Here is a 22,221-nt window from a genome sequence, read left to right as displayed (position 1 = left end):
TAGGGGCCGGCTTATATACAGTGCTCCCAAGGGATGCTGGGATCCCTTGGGATTTCAGGGGATGTGCTCCCTGGTGGCGGAGCATGGGAGTGCATGCTTTACACATACACAACAGTCCTTTATTCCAAACTGCAGAGTGCTCTGTGAGCATGGTGTGCAGCCTTTTATACAGGCCGCTGCCACCAGGGCAGGAAATCCCCGGTCTCCACCAGTTTCATCCTCTAGTGGTGCCAGCATATATGTACATGGTGTGAACCTCATTGATAGTATATCAGGTAAACAAGTCTCCATCTTATACAATCTCACAGTGACTACACATAGAGTACATCCATAGTCAGCATATACAACAAAAGCCACTGGTTTTCATAGAAAAACTGAAAGTATCAAGGAATACTTGTGAACAATTAAGCAACTAACGGGTGTAGGAGGCTCCGTGAACATCCCCATCCTCAACAATGGCTGGAATCCAGCACATGAGTGCAAAAGACAAGGCTGAAGTGTTTGCACCCATCTTCAGCCGGAAGTGCTGAGTGGATGATCTACTCGGCTTCTTTCTGAGGTCCCCACTATCACAGATGCTATGCTTTAGCCAATTGAATGAAATTCACTCCACATCAAGAAATGTCTGAGTGAATTGAGACAGCCAAGTCTATGGGTCCTGATAGTATCCCAGCTGTAGTGCAGAAGATCTGTGTTCCAGAACTAGCCGTGCCTCTAGTTAAGCTGTTCCAGTGCAGCTACAATACTGGCATCTACCTGACAATGTGGAAAACTGCCCAGGTATGGTCCTGATCACAAAAAGCAGGATAAATCCAACCCAGCTAATTACTATGCAGTCAGCTCACTCCCAATCATCAGCAAAGCGATGGAAGGAGTATTTAAGAGCACTACCAAGCAGCACATAATAATCTGTTCAGTTTGGGTTCCGCCAGGACCACTCGGCTCCAGACCTCATTACAGGCTTGGTCCAAACATCAACCCAAGATCTGAGTTCCAGAGGTGAGCCGAGAGAAACTGCCTTGGCATCAAGGCAGAATTCGACCAAGTGTGGCACCAAGGAACCTTAGTCAAGCTGAAGTCATTGGGAATTGAGGAAAACTCTCCAATGTCTGGAATCATAATTGGTACAACGGAAGATGGTTCTGGTTGTTGGAGGCCAATTATCTCAGCCCCAGGACATCACTGCAGGAGTTCCTCAGGGATGCGCCCTAGGCCCAACTAGTTTTAGCTGATTTATCAGTGAGTTTCCGTCCATCAGAAGTGAGGCTATTTTCTGATGATTGTACAGTATTTAGAATTATTTGCAATTCCTCAGATGAAGCAGTACAGGCCTACATGCAGCTAGAGCTGATCAACATTCAGGTTAGGGATAATGTGATAAGTAACATGCATGCCACACAAATCAGAAAGAACTTGCATTTATATAACTGTCATGTATGTATGTTTGGGTTTACTAGCCACCAGGTGGTGCCACTGTCAGAGGTCATTGGGCTGTGTGTGCGGCCCAGGTATAAAAGGCCAGCCATCTTGTAATGTAATCACTGGTCCAGGCAGCGGGCGGTCAAGGGGGTCGTTCAGCCCGACTACCTGCCTCTCTTCCACGGTTACATCCGAGCCAGGGTGTCCCTGAAGATGGAGCACGCGGTATCCACCGGTACACTCGCGGCCTTCCACAAGAGGTGGGCACCGGAGGGACTGGAGTGCATCATCACCCCCGGCAACCAAATTTTAATTTGATTTTATATGTTTAAAGTTTAATTTGTTTATTGTGCCGGGGTTTTAGTGTCCCCTCTCCTTTTAGCCAACTTGTATAATTTGTGGTTTTAGTGCCAAACCCCTCCCCCCCCAAAAAAAAACACAAAAAAAAGGGCACTCGAAAAGTGTTAGGAGTGTTCCCCCCCCCCCCCGCCCCTCCTTTTAATCAGGGGGCACTTGATTTAATTGTTTATTTTGTTTTGCAACAAAAAGAGTTGTAATGTAATCACTTTGGGCCCTAATAAAGTAGAGCCAGGTTTATACCTGTTCGAAGTTTACAGTATTCAGTCTATTGAGTTATTACATACATAACATTTGGCGTCGAGGTAACAAGAACCTTCGCATGCAAAAATGAGCACAATTGGAATTCTGGAGCAATTCGTGGAGGGAGAAGATTGGGCAGACTTTGTAGCCCGCTTGAACCAGTACTTCGTGGCCAACAAAATGGAGAAAGAGGCAGACGCAGTTCGGCGCCGGGCGATCCTCCTCACGGTTTGCGGTCCGAACATCTATGGACTCAAAAAAAATCTCCTCTCGCCCTTAAGTCCAACGGACAAGGACTATGAAACATTGTGTGCTCTGGTACGTGAACATCTCAAACCAAATGAAGGCATCAAGATATCGATTCTATACGCACATTCGTTCTGAGGGCCAGGATGTATTGGAATTCGTTGCCGACCTAAAACGTCTAGCTGGACCATGTAAATTCAAAACTGCGTTAGCAGACATGCTGCGGGATTTCTTTGTAATCGGCATCAACCATGAGGTGATCCTGCGTAAGCTACTGGCGGTGGAGACGCAAGGTTTGAGCAAGGCCATCACGATTGCCCAATCATGTATGATGATGAATAAAAGCATAAAACAGATATAATTGAAAAATTGGAACTCGGCAAGTACTGTAAACAAGATAGTATCGTCGTTGGGCAGAGCTGCATATGGCAGGGCCTACCTGACTGTGTACGCGAAACCTGTGGCTGCTCAAAGTCCGCCAACGGGAATTAATCCAATATCAACGTGTTGGTGTTGTGGGGAAAATCATTGGCATCATCAGTGTCGGTTTAACCAGTATATTTGTAAAGGCTGTTCGAGAGTAGGGCATCCCCAAGGCATGTGTCCGCAACTGAGTAAGCGTGCTGCGATACACCATGTGGAGGATGATGACCAGTCTAGCGCGGATCTGGATATGCAATCCAAGATACCAGAGGAGGAAGTGTATGGACTGTATTCGTTCCTAACAAAGAGCCAACCGATAATGATTAATGTAAAACTTAATGGTGTGCCGGTATCGATGGAATTGGACACGGGTACGAGTCAATCAATAATGAGCCAGAGGACATTCGACAGGCTGTGGGATACGAAGGCTGCGAAGCCTAAGCTGAGTCCAGTTCAATGCCAAGTTGCGTACGTACACTAAAGAACTCATAACGGTGATTGGCAGTGCAGTAATCAAGGTGTCGTATGATGGTGCGGTTCACGATTTACCGTTATGGATTGTTTCAGGCAGTGGTCCAATGCTGTTCGGCAGGAACTGGTGAGAAAAAAATCAAATGGAACCGGAATAAGATCAAAGCATTGTCATTGTCGGAGGATACTCCATGTGCTCAAGTGCTGAGCAAGTTCCCCTCGCTGTTTGAACCAGGCATTGGCAATTTCACGGGAGCCAAGATGCAGATCCACGGGGACTCGGATGCAAGACCCATCCATCATAAAGCTCGGCCAGTTCCGTATATGATGAGGGAGAAAGTCGAAATCGAACTGGACAGACTCCAGCATGAAGGGATCATATCACCGGTCGAATTTAACGAATGGGCCAGCCCCATTGTTCCCGTGTTGAAAAGTGATGGCACAGTCAGGATTTGTGAAGACTACAAGGTTACGATCAACCGTGTTTCGAAACAGGATCAATACCAGTTACCGAAGATTGATGACCTGTTTGCAACGCTAGCCGGGGGGGGAAAGTCGTTCACAAAACTGGATCTAACATTGGCCTACATGACACAGGAGCTGGTTGACAAGTTGAAAAAATGTAAGTGCATCAATACTCATAAAGGACTGTTTATCTACAACAGGTGCCCTTTTGGAATTCGCTCGGCTGCAGCCATCTTTCAGAGGAACATGGAGAGTCTGCTGAAGTCCGTCCCCAGAACCGTCGTGTTCCAAGATGACATATTGGTCACAGGTCGTGACTCCGCCGAACAGGTTCTACATCGTCTGGACAAAGTGGGACTCAGACTGAAACGCTCGAAGTGCATCTTCATGGCACCAGAAGTCGAATTCCTGGGGAGGAAAATTGCTGCTAACGGTATCAGGCCTATGGACTCAAAAACCAATACCATCAAAAATGCACCCAAGCCTCACAATGTAACGGAGCTGCGTTCGTTCCTTGGTCGACTCAACTACTTCAGTAATTTCTTACCAAGATTGAGCACCTTATTAGAGACACTGCACATGCTGCTAAGAAAAAGCGACAACTGGGTTTGGGGTGCGTCTCAAGATAGAGCTTTTGAGAAAGCTACTCATCTGCTTTGCTCTAACAAGCTGCTGGTACATTATGATCCGTGTAAGTATCTAGTATTAACCTGTGATGCTTCGTCATGTGGAGTTGGTTGCGTGTTCCAACAAGCTAATGAATCGGGCAAATTACAACCTGTTGCATTTGCTTCAAAAAGTTTGTCAAAGGTGGAAAGAGCCTACCACATGGTAGAGAAAGAAGCACTAGCCTGTGTGTTTGGGGTTAAAAAGATGCATCTGTACCTGTTTGGTCTTCGGTTTGAACTGGAAACAGATCTCAGGACACTCATTTCATTATTTTTGGAAAACAAAGGTATCAATACCAATGCATCGTCCCGCATTTAGAGGTGGGCGCTGACATTATCTGCCTATGATTATGTCATTCGCCATAGACCTGGCACTGAGAATTGTGCCGATGCATTGAGCCGTCTGCCGTTGCCCACACCGGAGGAGGAAACGCCACAACCGGCAGACCTACTGTTAGTCATGGGTGCTTTTGAAAGTGAAGGAACCTCTGTCACGGCCCAACAAGTTAAGACCTGGATCAACCAGGACCCAATATTATCGGTTGTGAAACGTTGTATCCTTAGTGGTGATTGGTCTGCCATACCTAAGCAAATGTATGAGGAGACCAAACCTTACATCCGTCGCAAAGACGAACTATCCATTCAATCAGATTGTATACTGTGGAGTAATCATGTTGTTATGCCCAAGAAAGGCAGAGAGAAATTTGTGCATGATCTACATAGCACGCATCCCGGTATTGTCATGATGAAAGCCATTGCCAGGTCTCATGTATGGTGGCCTGAAATTGACTCTGATCTGGAATCATGTGTGCATCAGTGCAACTTATTCATGCAGCTTAGTAAAGTACCAGCAGAATTGCTGCTGAGTCTGTGGTCGTGGCCATCTAAACCATGGTCCAGGATTCACATCGACTTTGCAGGTCCCTTCCTGGGAAAGATGTTCTTAGTTGTGGTGGATGCTTATTCCAAGTGGATAGAGTGTACAATCATGTCATCCAGCACATCTACAGCTACCACTGGGAGCCTTCATGTCATTTTTGCTATGCATGGTCTGCCTGACATCATTGTAAGCGACAACGGATCTTGCTTCACCAGTATGGAGTTTCAAGAGTTCATGAAACTCAATGGTATCAAGCATGTGAGGTCAGCACCATTCAAACCCGCATCCAATGGACAAGCAGAGCGTGCGGTCCAAACCATTAAGCAGAGTATGAAATGTGTAACTCAAGGTTCACTGCAAACTCATTTGCTGAACTACTGATGACGTGATGTCTCAAGACCAGGCTCTCTCTTGTCCACCCTGACTTGAATAATCGTGTTGAATACAGACGGCAAAGTCAGCAAGGATATCATGATCGCACTACTGTCTCATGCAATATTTCTATCAATGATCCTGTGTATGTACTGAATTATGGTCAAGGTCCCAAATGGATTGCCGATACTGTTCTGGCCGAGGGTAACAGGATGTTTATCGTTAAGCTCAAGAATGGGCAGACATGCAGGAAACAGATCGATCAGATAACGCTGCGGCACATGGATGAACTGGAACGGTCTGAGGAAGACACGATCATTGACCAATCCTCAGTCATCAGAGGACTCCGCTGTCATCAATGAATCTGGACCTCCAATTCCTGACGTGGTCATTGCCACTCTCATCAGATCGGTTACCCAACCTCCAATCATAACAGACTCAGAACGCTCGCCCAAGGCTGGAGTTGAACTGAGACATTCAACTCGGGAGCGGAAAGCCCCGGACCATCTCACTTTGTAAAAAGACCGTTACTAATATCTTAAAGGGGGATATTGTCATGTATGTATGCTTGGATTTACTAGCCACCAGGTGGCGCCACTGTCGGAAGCCATTGGGCTGTGTGCATGTTTGTGCGGCACAGGTATAAAAGGCCAGCCATCTTGTAATGTAATCACTTTGGGCCCTAATAAAGTAGAGCCAGGTTTGTACCTGTTCGAGTTTGCAGTATTCAGTCTATTGAGTTATTGCATACGTAACAATAACACTTTTCACAACCTCAGGACATCCCAAAGTGCTTTACAGCCAATGAAGTACTTTTAATATATAGTTACTGTTGTAATTAGGAAATGCAGAATGCCAGACAATGGCCATCTCCCCTTGACATTCAATTACCATTAAATCCCCCACCATCAACATCCTGGGGTCAGTGTTGGCTAGAACACAGGAGTCAGTTCCAGTACAGCAGGCCAGAAACTGGATATTCTGTGGTGAGTGGCTCACCTCCTGACTCCTCAAAGGATCTCCACCACACACAAGGTATAAGTCAGGAGTGAGGGAATATTCTCTACTTGCCTGGATGGATGTAGCTGTAACAACAATCAAGAAGGTCGACAACAAACAAAAGAAAGCAGTCTGCTTTATCGGCATTTCATCTACCAACCTAAACAACCACCACCGGTGTACCGTGACTGAAGTGTGTGCTATCTACAAGATGCACTGCAGCAACGTGCAAGGCTTCTTTGGCAGCACCTCCCAAACCCGCTACCTTCACCACCTTCTGAAGGGCGACGAGGGATGAGCAATAAATACCAGCCCACGTCCCAAGAATGAATTAAAATATAATAAAAGTAATGAGAAATGCCCCTTTCAAAAATCAGTGCTTTGGTGTCCAATTTATCTGTTAGAAATTTCCAGAAACTCAATCAAATATATTTTTAAAGGGATGGGGTAGGGAGTTAGAGGTTTCTGCCTTTACCAATTCAGCCTTCACTGCCATTGTCCCTGTCCCATTTTCCCCATCCCTATCAAAGATAACCAAGTTGTTGAGACTTGAAAAATTGTTGCTTTAAGGAAGTCCAGGTTGGCTGGAAACTGAGGTGGTATCGACAGTTAGTGCAATTTTGTAATTTGTATTTATCTCACTGGGTATGGTAGTTCATGTTGCAACCCGACTTAAAGGACATCTGCTCCCATTGTTGCATTTCTGCCTGATCGTATACGGTTACATCTCTGCTTGGTTCTATCCTATTAATTTCCACCTATTCCTATCCTGTTACATATTGGTCCAGTTTTTGTACTGTTGTAGTCTGTTCAGTGCTATAGTCCTATTACGTTACAACAATACTGTCTTTGTGCTGGTACAGTATAGCTCTTGATTCTGTACTGTTTTAACTCTGTTCCGTCCTGCAATGAAACAGCACTGTTCCATGATATTCAATTACAGCTCTGCGCTGCCTTGTGCTATCACAACTGTACCCCATCTTGTATCGGATAAGAGATTTTTCCGGACGAGGGGAGGTCACGTTAAATTGGATGGTACAGGAACTGAGCAAGGGGATATCGGAGCTGGCTGGCTTAGGGCTGGGAGTGCGGCAGAGAATTCATGGCGGGGGGGAGGGGGTGGATCGCGGGGTCAGGCCAGCGATTGCGGGAGTCGGCAGCAAGCAAGGACTTCAATTTGTTTATGTTGGAGTTCTGCGCATGTGCCACCTGGTGGCCGGGAATGGTCCCGCATGAGGGGTGGTTCCAGATAAGGGAGTTCCCTATAAGAGAGGTTTAACCTGTACTCTAATAGCTCTGCCCATTTTGTAGTAATAAAGCTGCTCAGTCTCCATTAGTGCTTCCATCTCAAACAGCAAATGAGATGAATGATTGATCGGGTGATATATTTTTGATGATATTGATTGGGGAAGGAATGTTGACCAGGGCACCAGGAGAACTCTCTCCTCCTCTTTGAATCGGGTCATGGGATCTTTGACAGCCAAGCTGGAACTTTGGCTCTAACAATGCAGCACTCCTCCAGTGCAGTACTGATTTGCAGTCCTGGACTGGGGCTTGAACTCAGAGGTGAGTGTTTCTAATTAAGCCAAGCTGAAAAAAGATCACTTCACATTCAATTATGCATTTACTAAGGTTTTTTGTGCTTTATTATTTTTTTCACCACAGTATTTCGTTTTTAACTCCTAATGGGCTAGAAATCCAGATTTTGGTGATATTGATTTTTTTCTGTTACTTTATGGCAAAAATACCACTAAAAACATCGTCATTTTTAAGGGGGTAAAATTGGCAAAAAAAATGCGCCCGACAGTAAAAACCGGCGTTGCAAGAGGATTCGCGGTGTAAACCGCGGTCCTTGACCACTTTAGCCCGAGGTCTATCACCGCCAAAAATATAAGCCCTGGGAGGGGAGAAAACACAAAAAAAACAAAAATCAAAAAAAACATTCACTATACACTTAACGAATGAATCGCTGAAAAAGAATCAAAAAATAAAAACTTCAACTTATCTTTTTTGTAGGTCTTCATACCTACCACTGTTTCTGGGGCTTCAACACAGGCTTTTTTCAGTGGCTTTTTTTTCACCCCGAGTACAGGTTCCCTGAACGGCCAATTTTAAGCGGTGCGGGTTTTTTTGGCATTGCACGTGGCAGATCCGCTCTTTGGCGATATTTTGAAACCGCCATTCGTTAACTTTGGCCAATTTAGGTAAGTACCTTTTACTGGCAAAAAAGGCAAAATATCGGCGAAAAAATGTGCACAAGGCTGGCCAATTTCTCCCCCATAGTCTGTTCCTTTCCTTCCCTCTCCGAGTGTCCAAACTAACCCATAAAAGTTAGCAGCCTAGCAACTAAAATCATATAATGGGCCTGAATTTGCGGTTGGACCCGCGGGGAAATGCCTTCAATCCGCAAATAAAGTCCGCGCCAACTTTCTGCCCCGGGATCCACGGAGACTCGTGCTCCTTGGTCTCTGCGGGAACGCTCGGATAAAGGTCCACGTATCCCGGGGGCACACGCAGTTTGCAAGCTCCTCTAGGATCATGTGGGCCAGCCCAATGAAAGAAGGGGATCCCCATTCATACTTATCGGGACTCCATTTTTGTACGGAATCCCCATTAAGCATGAATGGGGATCACATTAAAAACACATTTACATACCAAATAGATTTTTTTTAAACATTGCATATTTAAAATTAATTAAAATACAATATTTAAAACAAAAATTTGATTTTTTGAAAAATAAATGTATACATTTTAAAGAGGCTAAAAATAACAAATTTATTTTATAGATTTTTTAATGTTTAAATAATGTTTTAAAATTTATTTTTATGTTCATTTAAACTCTTAGACTGGTAAAAATAAGCCATACGCCTCCTTTTACCAGGTGTAAGAATTTCACAGGCATTCGCTGTGCAATGGTTGGGCAACTCTCCGCCCGTGAATGCCCTTTTCTCGGGGATGCGTTGGATCTAGCAAGATCGTAAGTTCCAGGTTTTCGCGCATGCGCTTCTCACACGTAAACCCGGAACTTGCCGGGGGCATGTGCACCCGCAGGCCCTGAAAAATCCGGGCCAATATTTCACAGCATAGGAGGAGAATATTCAGCCCACCACACCTGTGTTGGCTCTCTGAAATACCAATCTGACAGCAGTGACACTGCTGTTTACATCACCGATGACTAATATACATTTAAGTCACATCATACAGTTTCTATACAAACCCTGTACGGGTTCTGTACAACAGTGTAAAGTGTGTATACAGAAGGTTCCTATGATAAGCAATACAGAAATGGCACTGAGCCATGTACTTGCTATTCTGGGAGTATTTACATTTTTCATTTTTTTGTGATCTGGCACAAAGAGTTCCATTTTCCAGTTCATTTTGGTTGTTACTGTTAAAATGATGAAGGGTTTAAGACAGCACATGATAAATGAGCTGCCACAATTTTTCACATTTCAGCTCAATCTTTTATTAAGTTCAACTAATTATTTAAAGTTGTATCCACTTGGTTTAACCCAGTTATATTCTGCAACTCTAAACAAACAGTTCAGACTTCAGTCAAAATAAACAACTGTCTTGTTGAATAGCTTCTATTTAACATAACAGTAAGGGGTCAAAATTTGGTCCGCCGTTTTTGACGTGGTGTCATGGGCCGAGTGCTGATTTTAGCGCCAGGCGGTAGGTGCCGCCTCAAATACAAAATTCAGTTTTTCCACCCTAAGATGAGGGAGAGCAGCACTAAAAGTGGCGTTACACACTCATCCTCGGGTGCCAACGGAGCGACATCTCAGGAGACCCAGCGAATTTCCTGACGGTAGGCTGCCGGCATGAGAGATGAAAAATTTTTTTTTTTAAGTTTCCAACATTTTCCCTCATCCACATTCATCACTTCCCCACTAGTCCAATTAATGCATAAATGGTAAAAATAATAAACATCACCACTTACCTTGAACCCTGGACGCTCCCACCTTGGGATCCTCGATGTCCCACTAGCTTTCTCAGGTTATTTGGACGCCTGCTGGTAAGGCCACCATACTCACCTAATTTCCCAGCGGTGGCGGCAAGGGGGCTTTGCACATTCAATGATGTCACTACATGGGTGATGGCAGAGTGTGCAGTGGTAAGTCTTGGCGCTGCCCCCACCGCCCAACTAAATTTTCTGACAGCCGAGGAACCCGGTCGCCGCCGCCGGTAAGCGTTTAACTGCCGCTCTCTGACGGTAACGGGGTGGCGTTAGAAAACGAATTTCCACCCCTACATTTTCCAGGCCAGACGCAAGAGTGAAATTTAAACAGTTGTAGGGGGAGGCTGGGAATTAGAGAGCTTACAGAAACATGGAAATTTACAGTGCAGAAGGAGGCCATTTCGGCTCATCGTGTCTGCGCTGGCTGACAAAGAGCCGCACGGTCCTCGGTCAGCAGCCCTGAAGGTTACATATAAACCTATGAACAATGAACAATGGCAGAAAGGTAAAAAGCACCCAGCCCAACCAGTCTGCCTCACGCAACTGCGACACCCCTTACACTAAAACATTCTACACTCCACCCCAACTGGAGCCATGTGATCTCTTGGGAGAGGCAAAAACCAGATAAAAACCCAGGCCAATTTAGGGAAAAAAAATCTGGGAAAATTCCTCTCCGACCTGTCCAGGTAATCGAAACTAGTTCAGGAGACCCCCTGGCCGTATTCGATTCCCTGCAGTACTTACCATTATATCTGAGCCGGCCAACAAGAGGTTATCCAGTCTAATCCCAATTACCAGCTCTAGGTCTGTAACCTTGCAGGTTACGGCACTTTGTGCCCATCCAACCATCTCTTAAAAGTGGTGAGGGTTTCTGCATCCACCACTCTTCCAGGCACTGAGTTCCAGATCCCCACACCCTCTGTGTAAAGAAGCTCCCCCCCCACCTCAAATCCCCTCTAAACCTTCCATCAACCACCTTAAAACTATGCCACCTTGTAATAGATCCCTCCACCAATGGAAATAGGCCCTTACTATTCACTATGTCCAGGCCCCTCAATATTTTGTCCTCTCAACCTCCTCTGTTCCAATGAGAGCAAACCCAGCCTATCCAATCTGTCCTCATAATGAAGATTCTCCATTCCAGGCAGCATCCTAGTAAATCTCCTCTTCACTCTCTCTAGTGCAATCACGTCCTTCCTATAATACGGTGACCAGAACTACATGCAGTTCTCCAGCTGTGGCCTAACCAAAGTATTGTACAATTTAAGCATATCCTCCCTGCTCATATTCTATGCCTCAGCCAATAAAGGCAAGCATTCTGTATGCCTTCTTAACCACTTTATCCACCTGGCCTGCTTTCAGGGATCTGTGGACAAGCACTCCAAGGTTCCTTTGTTCATCTACACTATTAAGTGGCCTACCGTTTAATGTGTATACCCTTTCCTTATTAGCTCTCCTAAAAGTACATTACCTCACACTTCTCTGAATTAAATTCCATTTGCCACTGCTCTGCCCACCTGACCAGCAGATTGATATCCTCCTGCAGCCCATGACTTTCCTCTTCATTATCAACCACACAGCCAATTTTAGTGTCGTCTGCAAACTTCTTAATCCTGCTCCCTATATTCAAATCTAAATCGTTAATATATACCACAAAAAGCAAGGGACCCATTACTGAGCCTTGCGGAACCCCACTGGAAACATCCTTCCAGTTACAAAAGCATCCATCAACTATTACCCTTTGCTTCTTACCTCTAAGCCAATCTTGGATCCAACTTGCCACTTTGCCCTGGATCCCATGGGCTTTAACCTTCGTGACCAGTTTACTATGTGGGACCTTATCAAAAGTTTTACTAAAGTCCATAGACACTACATCGTACGCAACTAGCCTCATCGACCCTCTTGGTTACCTTCTCAAAAAATTCAATCAGGTTAGTCCCCATAACCCTTTATTCCCTTATCGCTCAAAAATCTGACCATCTCAGCTTTAAATATAATAAATGACCCCGCCTCCACAGCTCTCTGGGGTAGAGGATTCCACAGATTTGCAACCCGGAGAAGAAATTCTTCCTCATCTCAATTTTAAATGGGCAGCCCTTTATTCTGAGACTATGCCCCCTCGTTTTAGTTTCCCCTGTGAGTGGAAATATCCTTTCTGCATTCAACTTGTCGAGCCCTCTCATTATCTTTCAATAAGATCACCTCTCATTCTTCTGAACTCCAATGAGTATAGTCCCAACCTACTCAACCTATCTTCATAAATCAACCCCCTCATCTCCGGAATCAATCTAATGAACCATCACTGAACAACCTCCAATGCAAGTATATCCTTCCTTAAATATGGAGACCAAAACTGCACACAGTATTCTAGGTGTGGCCTCACCAATACCCTGTATAGTTGTAGCAGGGTTTCTCTGCTTTTATACTCTATTCCCCCTTGCATGAAAGGCCAATATTCCATTTGCCATCCTGATTACTTGTTGTACATGTATACTAACTTTTTGGGTTTCATGTACAAGGACCCCCAGGTCCCTCTGTATTGAAGCACTTTGCAATTTTTCTTCATTTAAATTATAATTTGCTTTTCTATTTTTTCTGCCAAAGTGGATAACCTCACATTTTCCCACATTATACTCCATCTGCCAATTATTTGCCCACTCACTTAGCCTGTCTATATCCCTTTGCAGATTTTTTGTGTCCTCCTCACAATTTGCTTTCCCATCCATCTTTGTATCATCAGCAAACTTGACTATATTGCACTCTGTCCCTTCATCCAAGTCCATAATATAGATTGTAAATAGATGAGGCCCCAGCACCGATCCCTACGGCACCCCACTAGTCACTGTTTGCCAACCGGAAAATGATCAATTTATCCCAACTTTCTTTTCTATTAGTTAGCCAATCCTCTAGTCAGTGGCAAAGCTAAGGTGCTCACCGCTGACCTCCTCACGATCTTTGTGGTGAGAAGTTTACCTTTCTCGACTTGCAATTGACTGCAGCGCTGTGTAGTTGGAATCCCGAGCAAAATGCTGCAGTGGTGTCAGCAAGCTGTCTAAGCAGTCAATCACCTTGAAGAATTCTCACAGATAGGAAATGAAAAGCACTGAATTATCTGTACTTTAAAAAAATGTTAGAGAGCAAAATAAAGATTGGGACATACAATGGGGTTAAGATAGATGCTGATAGATCAAGAACAAACCTTAAAAAATACATGAAAACAGTTTTTTATTGTAATTTTTATCATAATGGAAAAGTTTGACACTCCACAAATATAAAAATTAGTTTTTCAGTGGCAGAATGGTTATTCAGCAGACAATACGCTGTTAAAACCCCAGTTACACCCATTCCAGCAAGGCTCAATATCTAATGGGGTGTTTAACAGCGATATTAGCACAAAGCTCATGTTTTCGTCAGTTCCACCGATTGCCGGCTATTACCGGGGGGAGGGCGGGGGGGCAGATGGTGGGGGTTCACACAGCAGCCTGTGTCGGAACAGTGAATGACTGATATCAACTTCAGGATTTCCACGTTTATCTGCACGTGCGCCAATTCCTGAAGTTGCGGTCAGTTTCAGAAGGGTAATGACAGCAAACACTAACAGTTCACCGTTATTACCCACCGCAACATCTGGGCCAATGTAGTAAAATGAAATGATCCTAAAGACTGCGTCTTTAGGCAGATGGCCCTGCCAATTGTTGTGGTCCATTCCATCTAAGCTGATGACCATACTGACATTGTAGAGTTCAGTATGTGCATGCAGATGATCCTGTTGACCATGCAGGATGTACAAGGTCATCAATAGATTACATAGGGTCCAGTACACAAAGATAGATTGCCCATTAACCTTGCGTTTTTACATAGAATTACGTAGAAATTACAATATGGAAACTAATTCCAGTGGTACATTCCATTGCCCCACAACCATCTGTTTAAAAAGAGAAGTTTCTCCTGCTTTCTGTCCTAAATCTCTTACATTTAATCTTACATCTATGGCACCTCATTCTAGACTCCTTAACCTCTAGAAACTGTGCCATCCCTTCGTAATTTTAAACAACTCTACCAAATTGTCCCATAACGTTTCTGTTGTTATGAAAACTGCCCAATTTTTCAAATTCTATTTCCATTTTCTCATTTCAGGCAACGTCTGAATGAATCTGCACTGTGCCCTCCCTTTTGACTCAAAAATCATTCCTATTGTGTGGAGTACAAAACTGCGCAGAGTTTTTAGTGGATGGTTGAAGGAAAAGATGATAAAGGGAAATGGTATATGGACGACTGCTCGTGTGAAGGATAAACACTAACAGACTGGCTGGGTCGAATGGCCTGTTTCTGTGTTGTAACCTATGTAATATGCGTCGACATTCAGACCTGAAAGGATACTACTAAGTTCTTACTAAGGTTTTGGATAGATTTACCATTACATTTTGACTTTTAGATTCTATTCCTCTCACCATAAACCCAGTATCTATTAGCTTTTCTTTAATGAAGTGCTGCTTTTAAAGTCATATGAACTTGAACTCCCAATTCCCACTGCTCTTGCACATCACCCAACCTTTCCCCCATTAAAACAGCTGGCCAGGATTCCCAATCCTCATCTCTGTTCATTGAGCCCTTTTGTAAAGTGCATGTATGTGGACATTGAGTGGAGATAGGATTCAGCTTTGGTGCTTTATAACCAGTAGGACTACAATCACTCTCTAGGCACAAGCATGAAGAATGGCCATTGTTTCTCAGTACAAATAAATGGTTAATGGTTCAGTGACCCACAGTCACTGCAACATATCTGTGTTGTCCAACTAATGTAATAATACAACTGACAACATTTTTCTCTCTATTTACAATACAAAAAAAATACACTTATCAAAAAATCTCAAAGACTGCAAAAATGCTCGAGACTAATTGCTATTTGAGCAGTTACAGATTTGATTGTTCAAGCCATCATTTCAGTTGCTCCATATAAAGACAGTTAATGCCAATGTAGTATGTTTTACTACGTTAATGGCATTGGGGCCCAATTTGGTCAAGGCCTCCAGCCGTCTAAGTGCCGCTGAGGTACTGGATGGTACTTTCGGCAGGGTTTTCATCACCAAGGTCCCTCAAAGGTCGGTGGGCAGCAAATGAACGACGTACGCCGTCAGTCTGGGCGGCTGCGGGCGGGAGCTCTCATTCTCGGCGGCAGAGGTGCTTACCGCCCAAGTGCTGCCGAGGATGGAGTCAGACCCACGGAGGGACGAACAGCTGAAAATAAAAATCATCAGGAAACATTTTTTTAAACTATCGGAAGACCTTCAGGGGGGCCCATCCAGGTAAGGCGCTGTGGAAAAAAAAATGTTTATTAACCTTTTTTTCAGCATCTTCAGACTTACCATCGGGGACAGACCAGCCTCCAATCAGTAGTCCACCCCAGTTCTGGTGCCGACTCCCGCCCGCATGAATATGGGAGCTCGGCGGGCAGGAGGTCAGTTGCGCCACTCGACCGTCCGTTGAAGTCAGCGGTTCCCGGCGGCTCTCCCCTCCCGCACGCTCCAGGCCACATTGAAAGTGTCACTGGGCGGATCTTGCAGAGAAATGTCGGCGGCAGTCGGTGGCAAGTTGATCAATTTCAGCCCCATTGTATAAATGCAAGTTGTTATTCTTTTACGTTAGAATTCAAATAACTTGCAGTCAGTGCAAAAACTCCCAAACCTAATCTGGAGGGACTGCTCATTTGACATTTTAAAAACTTTTATTAAACTGAACAAGGAGCTCTCTTTACAAAGGAATGAGCCAGAAATAAATAGACATATGGAATAAGTTAACAGACAGGTCAATAAAACAAATAGTGAAACTCACTTAAGTAAATAGCTGACAAAGGGATAGCCCACTTAAATTAATGAAACATCAGTGCAGAAATTATTTTCTTATGACTTCCCACATTTTCCAGAATGCTTAAATGAACTGCTAGCCTAAGTGAATATCTGCTGTGGCTTCCCACCCTATCCTGATCTCCCACCACCTCCGGTGCAACACAGCCTCTGAACTCCGCACTGGGAATACATAATGTGATTTCACAGCTGAGATTAAATTGCAGCAGTTTACTTCAACACAGCAGTAGATTACTGAACCGGTGACCTAAACCAAACTGCTACTCTCATTTAATGTCAGTTTTTCAGTTAGCTGTTATGGTCTAAAGGTGTGGTGCAGGAAACAGCAGCAGATCATGAGGGCCGAGTGAGAGATTGCAGAAGGCCAGGACGGTAGAGCAGGAGACAGCAGCAGGTTGTGAGAACCAGCCGAAGGTCATTATAAAGAAAAATGGCAACATCACTTTAGTGAATAACTGAACAAGTTCTGTTGACAAACGAGCTATTCACTTGAATGGGCTCAACTGGTGTTGATGGGATCAAAAGACAAATAGATGGGTTTCTGGAGAAAGAGTGAATTGAAGGATGTTTTAAAATGGTGGGGTTAAGATCAACCAAAACAAGGACAAGCATCTTGGGGCAAATATGATTTTCCCGTTCCTAACATTTCCTGTTTCTGTGACTGGATTGTAGTGAATAAAACTAAGATAGCAGAATAATCATACTATATACAAAATATTTAACATATTTACACTGATGCACATATATACACATAAAAGACTGCAGTTATAAAATAACTGGCTGCCTGAGATTGTCACTCAGTCTCTTATATAAGAATGAAGAGGTCCATTCACTCATAATAGACAATGGATAAGTTCTTCCTGAATTTTCTTCCAGTACTGTCTACTTCCTGCTGCAGTGCAATAGATCCATGGAGTGTCCTGGGGCTTTTGTGAGCAGTCTTTCATTATCTTGTATGTTTACAGATCACTAAGTCCAAAATCTAAAGGCCAGACTGACAATACCTCTTGATTTGACAAGACTATGTCTCTGGCAGTGAATACATTCAGTTTTTTAGTCCCTTCATTAAAGTAGTAAATCGTTTAAGATTGCTTTAATTTTTCATTACTGCAGAAAGTGAAGAGAAGTTTTGTTTTTGTTCAATAAGGTTTGTTAAAGTTTTTGTTTATCGTTTTTGAAATAAAAGGGGACTCCAGGAAAGTATTGTGTTACCAAGTATTGGTTTAAAACACTTTAGTTGTAACAACTTTACCAAATGAAACATTATCCATTTCAAAGGGACCGCAGTGCCATCAACAGGATTAAAGTAACACAGTTACGGTTTTTGATTTGACGTGCCTTAAAACGGTTTCCCTTTGTCACAATCTTTCAAAGTTGGGCGGTAACCTGGATTTTAACCAGAGCAATGAGAGACAGTGATTGCTCAGTACAGCAAGGTTTTGTCCTTATGGAATTGTCAAACTGTTGAAAGCATTTCCAGTTTTATCAGTGGACAATGCACCATTGGATCACTTTCTTGTTGCCAGTCTGATGTCCCCTCTAACTTGTAGTGGTCCCAGTAGCAGGTTGAGTGATTTTGTTCCCACAGCTGGCACTCCTTAATGACGCCACTAAGACGGCCACGAATTGTTGACTGATAGCTGGTTGCTTTCTGCGCAGGTTTGAAGTTGGCTGTTACCCCAATCTCTTGGAGGAACTCATGAAGTTGTGATGGCAAATTGTAGATTGGCATTTTATTAAATATCTCTGGTATTTCTGCCTTGCTCTGCAAATCTTCAAAATATGCACAAACGTACTTCTCAGAAACATTTCCTTTCATGATATCAGGAAGAACACAGTTCAAGGAGGCCATAAATCCATCGTATGGGTCGTGTATGGTTGCCACACCTTCACTGGACTGGAGCCATTCATTGTATTTCATACTGGCACCCTTGGAGAAGAGGATGAGGATTTTTCCACCTTCTTCAGTAATTTTATTTTTCTGGGAGTGGATCCACGGCAGGGGGCCTTGGGCACCCAGTGCTCTACGATTCCACAGATCCACGGCTACTTGGATGTTTAATTCAAACAGGACAGACGAAAGAGTGTTAACCAACATTTCAAACTGGTTGTGATCCAGTGAATACAGAAGGAGGACCTTCCTGTTAATCGGAGGACCTGGAAAAAGCAAAGTATTATAATATTACAGGCCATTCCATGTAAATCAAGAACTTGCATTCATATAGTGTGCCATCGCAGCCTCATGATGTCCCAAGGCACAGTATAAGAAATTAATTCTTTGGAAGTTCAGCTACTCTTGTTATGCAGGCATTATGGTGACCAATGTATGCAAAGCGACGTCCCATTAGCGGCAGTTGGATGAATGACCAGACATTGTTTTTTGGTGATGTAGAATTGTTGGCTGGGGCGCTGGGAGACATCTTTATTTATGTCACTGGACATTGGATTTATGACATTTTTATGTCCATCTGAACAGGCAGATAGAGATGCTAACAATGCAGCACTCCTTCCGTATTCCCTGAAGAGTCAGCCTAGATTATGTGCTCAAGTCAGTACTAGAGCTTGAATCCAAAAAACTTTGACTTGGAAGTGAGAGTGCGACCAACTGAGCCAATATATGTCAGGGCAGATGTCACTCGGTCTGCACCTATAAAGGAACCTGCCTGATAGGCTCGAGTGCAGCATAACCGCTAGCAAGGACTGGTTGGGCCGAATGGCCTGTTTCTGTACTGTAATCCTATGATTTCTTTATAGGTGTGTGCTCAGACCCGTCTGATTTTCCAGTATTCTCTAAACCCAGGTGATCCAGTGAGCCAGGGCAATGACCCAGGAAAATCTCCCCTATACTCTCTCACCCTCAGTGATAGATTATACTATGTATTCTAACTATGACTTAAATGTGCATAGAACATTATCTCTTGCAATACACGGCTATGTACAAGTTGCAACATAGTGTTAGTAATACTTTTTCACAAATTTGGACTTTTATTTCACTATAATGAGGTTCCATTATATTTAGGATCAGAACTCCTCAATCCGTGCATTCGGGTACAGTTTAAATTACAATAAAATCACCAACCAAAGTAATTGGACATTTTTTTGTCTTATTTCATCACTTCACAGAAAAAAGCAATCTTTCATACATTTTACACTTCTGTTAATGTATAAAAATATATCATGGAAATTTACAGCATGGAAGGAGGCCATTTTGGCCCATCGTGTCTGCGCTGGCCGACAAAGCTACCCAGCTTAATCCCACTTTCTAGCTCTTGGTCTGTAACCTTGTAGGTTATGGCACTTCAAGTGCACATCCATGTACTTTTTTTTTACTGTGGTGAGGGTTTCTGCCTCTACCACCCTTTCAGACAGTGAGTTCCAGATTCCCATCACCCCTGGATGAAAAAAATGCCCCTCAAATCCCCTCTAAACCTCCTACTAATTACTTTAAATCTATGCCCCCTGGTTGTTGACCCTCTTGGCTAAGGGAAATAGGTCTTTTATACACCTCAATAAGGTCTCTCCTCAGCCTACTCTGTTCCAAAGAAAACAAACTCAACCTATCCAATCTTTCCTCATAGCTAAAATTGATAGCTAAAATTCTCCAGTCCAGGCAACATCCTCGTAAATCTCCTCTGCACCCTCTTTAGTGCAATCACATCTTTCCTGTAATGTGGTGACCAGAACTGCACACAGTACTCCAGCTGAGGCCTAATTAGTGTTTTATACAGTTCAAGCAAAACCTCCCTACTCTTGTATTCTATAAACAACTATTTCATGAAACCATTTATTCACATTACTTGATGTAAGCATTTACTGTTCAGAGTCGAGCACATCACCCTCTGCTTCTATTATGATTACCACTTTTATTTAAAATTGAGTTTTCAAGGTTGACTGAAGCAAAATTGGCAGCTTTTTAATTTTCATCCAGTCACGATTAAAAAGTTCCAGCCCCAGAATGTTACTGCCCCAATTGAGGCGAGGGGCAATTTCACCCCGGAGTCTTCATTTAGATTTACAGCAGTTTTTTTAAAATTGCATTTTATGAAAGAGTTTAAAAAATGTTGGAAAATGTTCTGTGTATCTCAAAATATGCTGCTCCTTAGATTTCAAAATGGGAGAAAAAAAGTGAGGGTGGGTCCATTGAAATGTCACTGAGGGAAGAGTACTTAAAACAGATGTGACTGTGTTTCACGAGGGCAGGTATGACTGAGTTTACCAGCAGGCTAGTTCTCTTAACCTTCGAAATTCTAGGGAATACAACCCTAATTTGTATAATCTCACCTCTTAACTTAACCCTTGGTATCATTCTGGTAAACCTACACTGCATTCCCTCCAAGACCAATATATCCTTCCTAAGGTGTGGTGCCCTGAACTGCTCACAGTATTCCAGGTGTGGTCTAACCAGGGCTTTGTATAGCTGCAGCATAACTTCTACCCCCTTGTATTCTAGTCCTCTAGATATAAAGGCCAGCATTCCATTAGCCTTTTTGATTATTTTCTATATCTGTTCATGACATTGTAATGATCCATGTACCTGGACCCTCAAGTCTCTTTGGGCCTCCACTGTTTTTAGTTTTTCACCATTTTAAAAAGTACCCTGTTCTATCCTTTTTAGGTCCGAAATGGATGACTTCACATTTGCCGACACTGAAATCCATTTGTCACAGTTTTCTCATTCACTTAAAATGACAAAGGGATATCGATAAATTATGCTTTCATCGACACTGCCTACAATGCTGCCTATCTTTGTGTCATCAGCAAATTTGAATATATGGCTTTCTATGCCATCATCTAAGACATTAATAAATACTGTGAATAATTGAGGCCCCAACACAGTGGGACACCACTAGTCACATCCTTCCAATTTGAGTACCTGCCCATTATCCATACTCTCTGTCTCCTGCCGCTCAGCCAATTTTCTAACCAGGTCAATAATTTGGCTTCAATTCCATGGACTTCTACCTTAGTTAACAGTCTCTTTGTGGGACTTTATCAAATGTCTTCTGAAAGTCCGTATAAATAACATCCATAGACATGCCCTTGTCCAGTACTTTAATCATCTCCTCAAAAAAATTAAATCAGGTTCGTCAGGCACGGCCTACCTTTCACAAAATCCATGCTGACTCTCTCTTTATCAACTGGAAATTTGAGGTGTTTAGTCACCCTATCCTTAATTATAGATTCGAGCACCAGGATGAGCCAATAATTCCCAATCGCTCAGGCTTTGTAGTTCTACCCATTATTGTGCAAACTTAAGCTAGGAATCAACATTTTTCTCCCATCACACCACCATTTCAGAGCCACGAACCCTTCTCTCAGTTGCATCAATTTGGTTCTTCTTACATGATTATTGCTTGACGGTTTAGTGTACATGTCTGTAGTGCCAAAATCTTGGGTCTTCTTAACGGAATTGAAATGATACACACATATTGCAGAGCACACACTAACACTGGAGCATGCTGTCTTGACAGCCTGGCTGAAATCTAATAAAACTCAACCACTATTATCAAATGTAAGCCAAGGCTGAATTTCAAACGTGAAATTTATGAGTAGGAGGACCCTCCTCTTAGAACTACTAGGCCTTGGGTCCATCATGCAACTTAGAGGTAGGGCCAGATTAAGGGCCTGATGGGCCTGGGGCAAATTGATCCAAAAAATGGGCCTATAGTTATGTTTGTTCACGTTCATCACATTACACATATGATTCTGATTTTGAGTATGAAAACATAGGCCAGTATATTCAATAATGGAAGCGTATATTCTGTATCAAGTCGGTATATATTCTGATTCTGGTAACATTGCAATAGAGGTTGATCGTCTGAAATCTGGAAACCTCGGGACCGAGGCCGTTCC

The 22,221-nt window shown here is 43.3% G+C and overlaps 1 protein-coding gene and 1 long non-coding RNA gene across 5 annotated transcripts in view; one reads left to right on the top strand and one right to left on the bottom strand.

The window, feature by feature from the left end:
- Positions 1 to 22,221, top strand: part of LOC139277259 (uncharacterized) — a 97,060-nt gene that overhangs the window by 5,839 nt on the left and 69,000 nt on the right. The window lies entirely within an intron of this gene.
- Positions 16,211 to 22,221, bottom strand: part of LOC139277257 (interleukin-17 receptor C-like) — an 82,913-nt gene continuing 76,902 nt past the window's right edge. For all 4 annotated transcript variants that reach the window (XM_070895476.1, XM_070895475.1, XM_070895477.1 and 1 more), the window contains one exon: positions 16,211 to 18,525. In XM_070895476.1, the coding sequence (XP_070751577.1) occupies positions 17,825 to 18,525 (701 nt within the window). In that variant the 3' untranslated portion in view covers positions 16,211 to 17,824. The remainder of the gene's footprint in view (positions 18,526 to 22,221) is intronic.

The sequence above is a fragment of the Pristiophorus japonicus genome, chromosome 12 (assembly GCF_044704955.1).
Source record: "Pristiophorus japonicus isolate sPriJap1 chromosome 12, sPriJap1.hap1, whole genome shotgun sequence".
Taxonomy (NCBI): domain Eukaryota; kingdom Metazoa; phylum Chordata; class Chondrichthyes; family Pristiophoridae; genus Pristiophorus; species Pristiophorus japonicus.
This window is presented reverse-complemented; position numbering and strand designations above follow the sequence as displayed.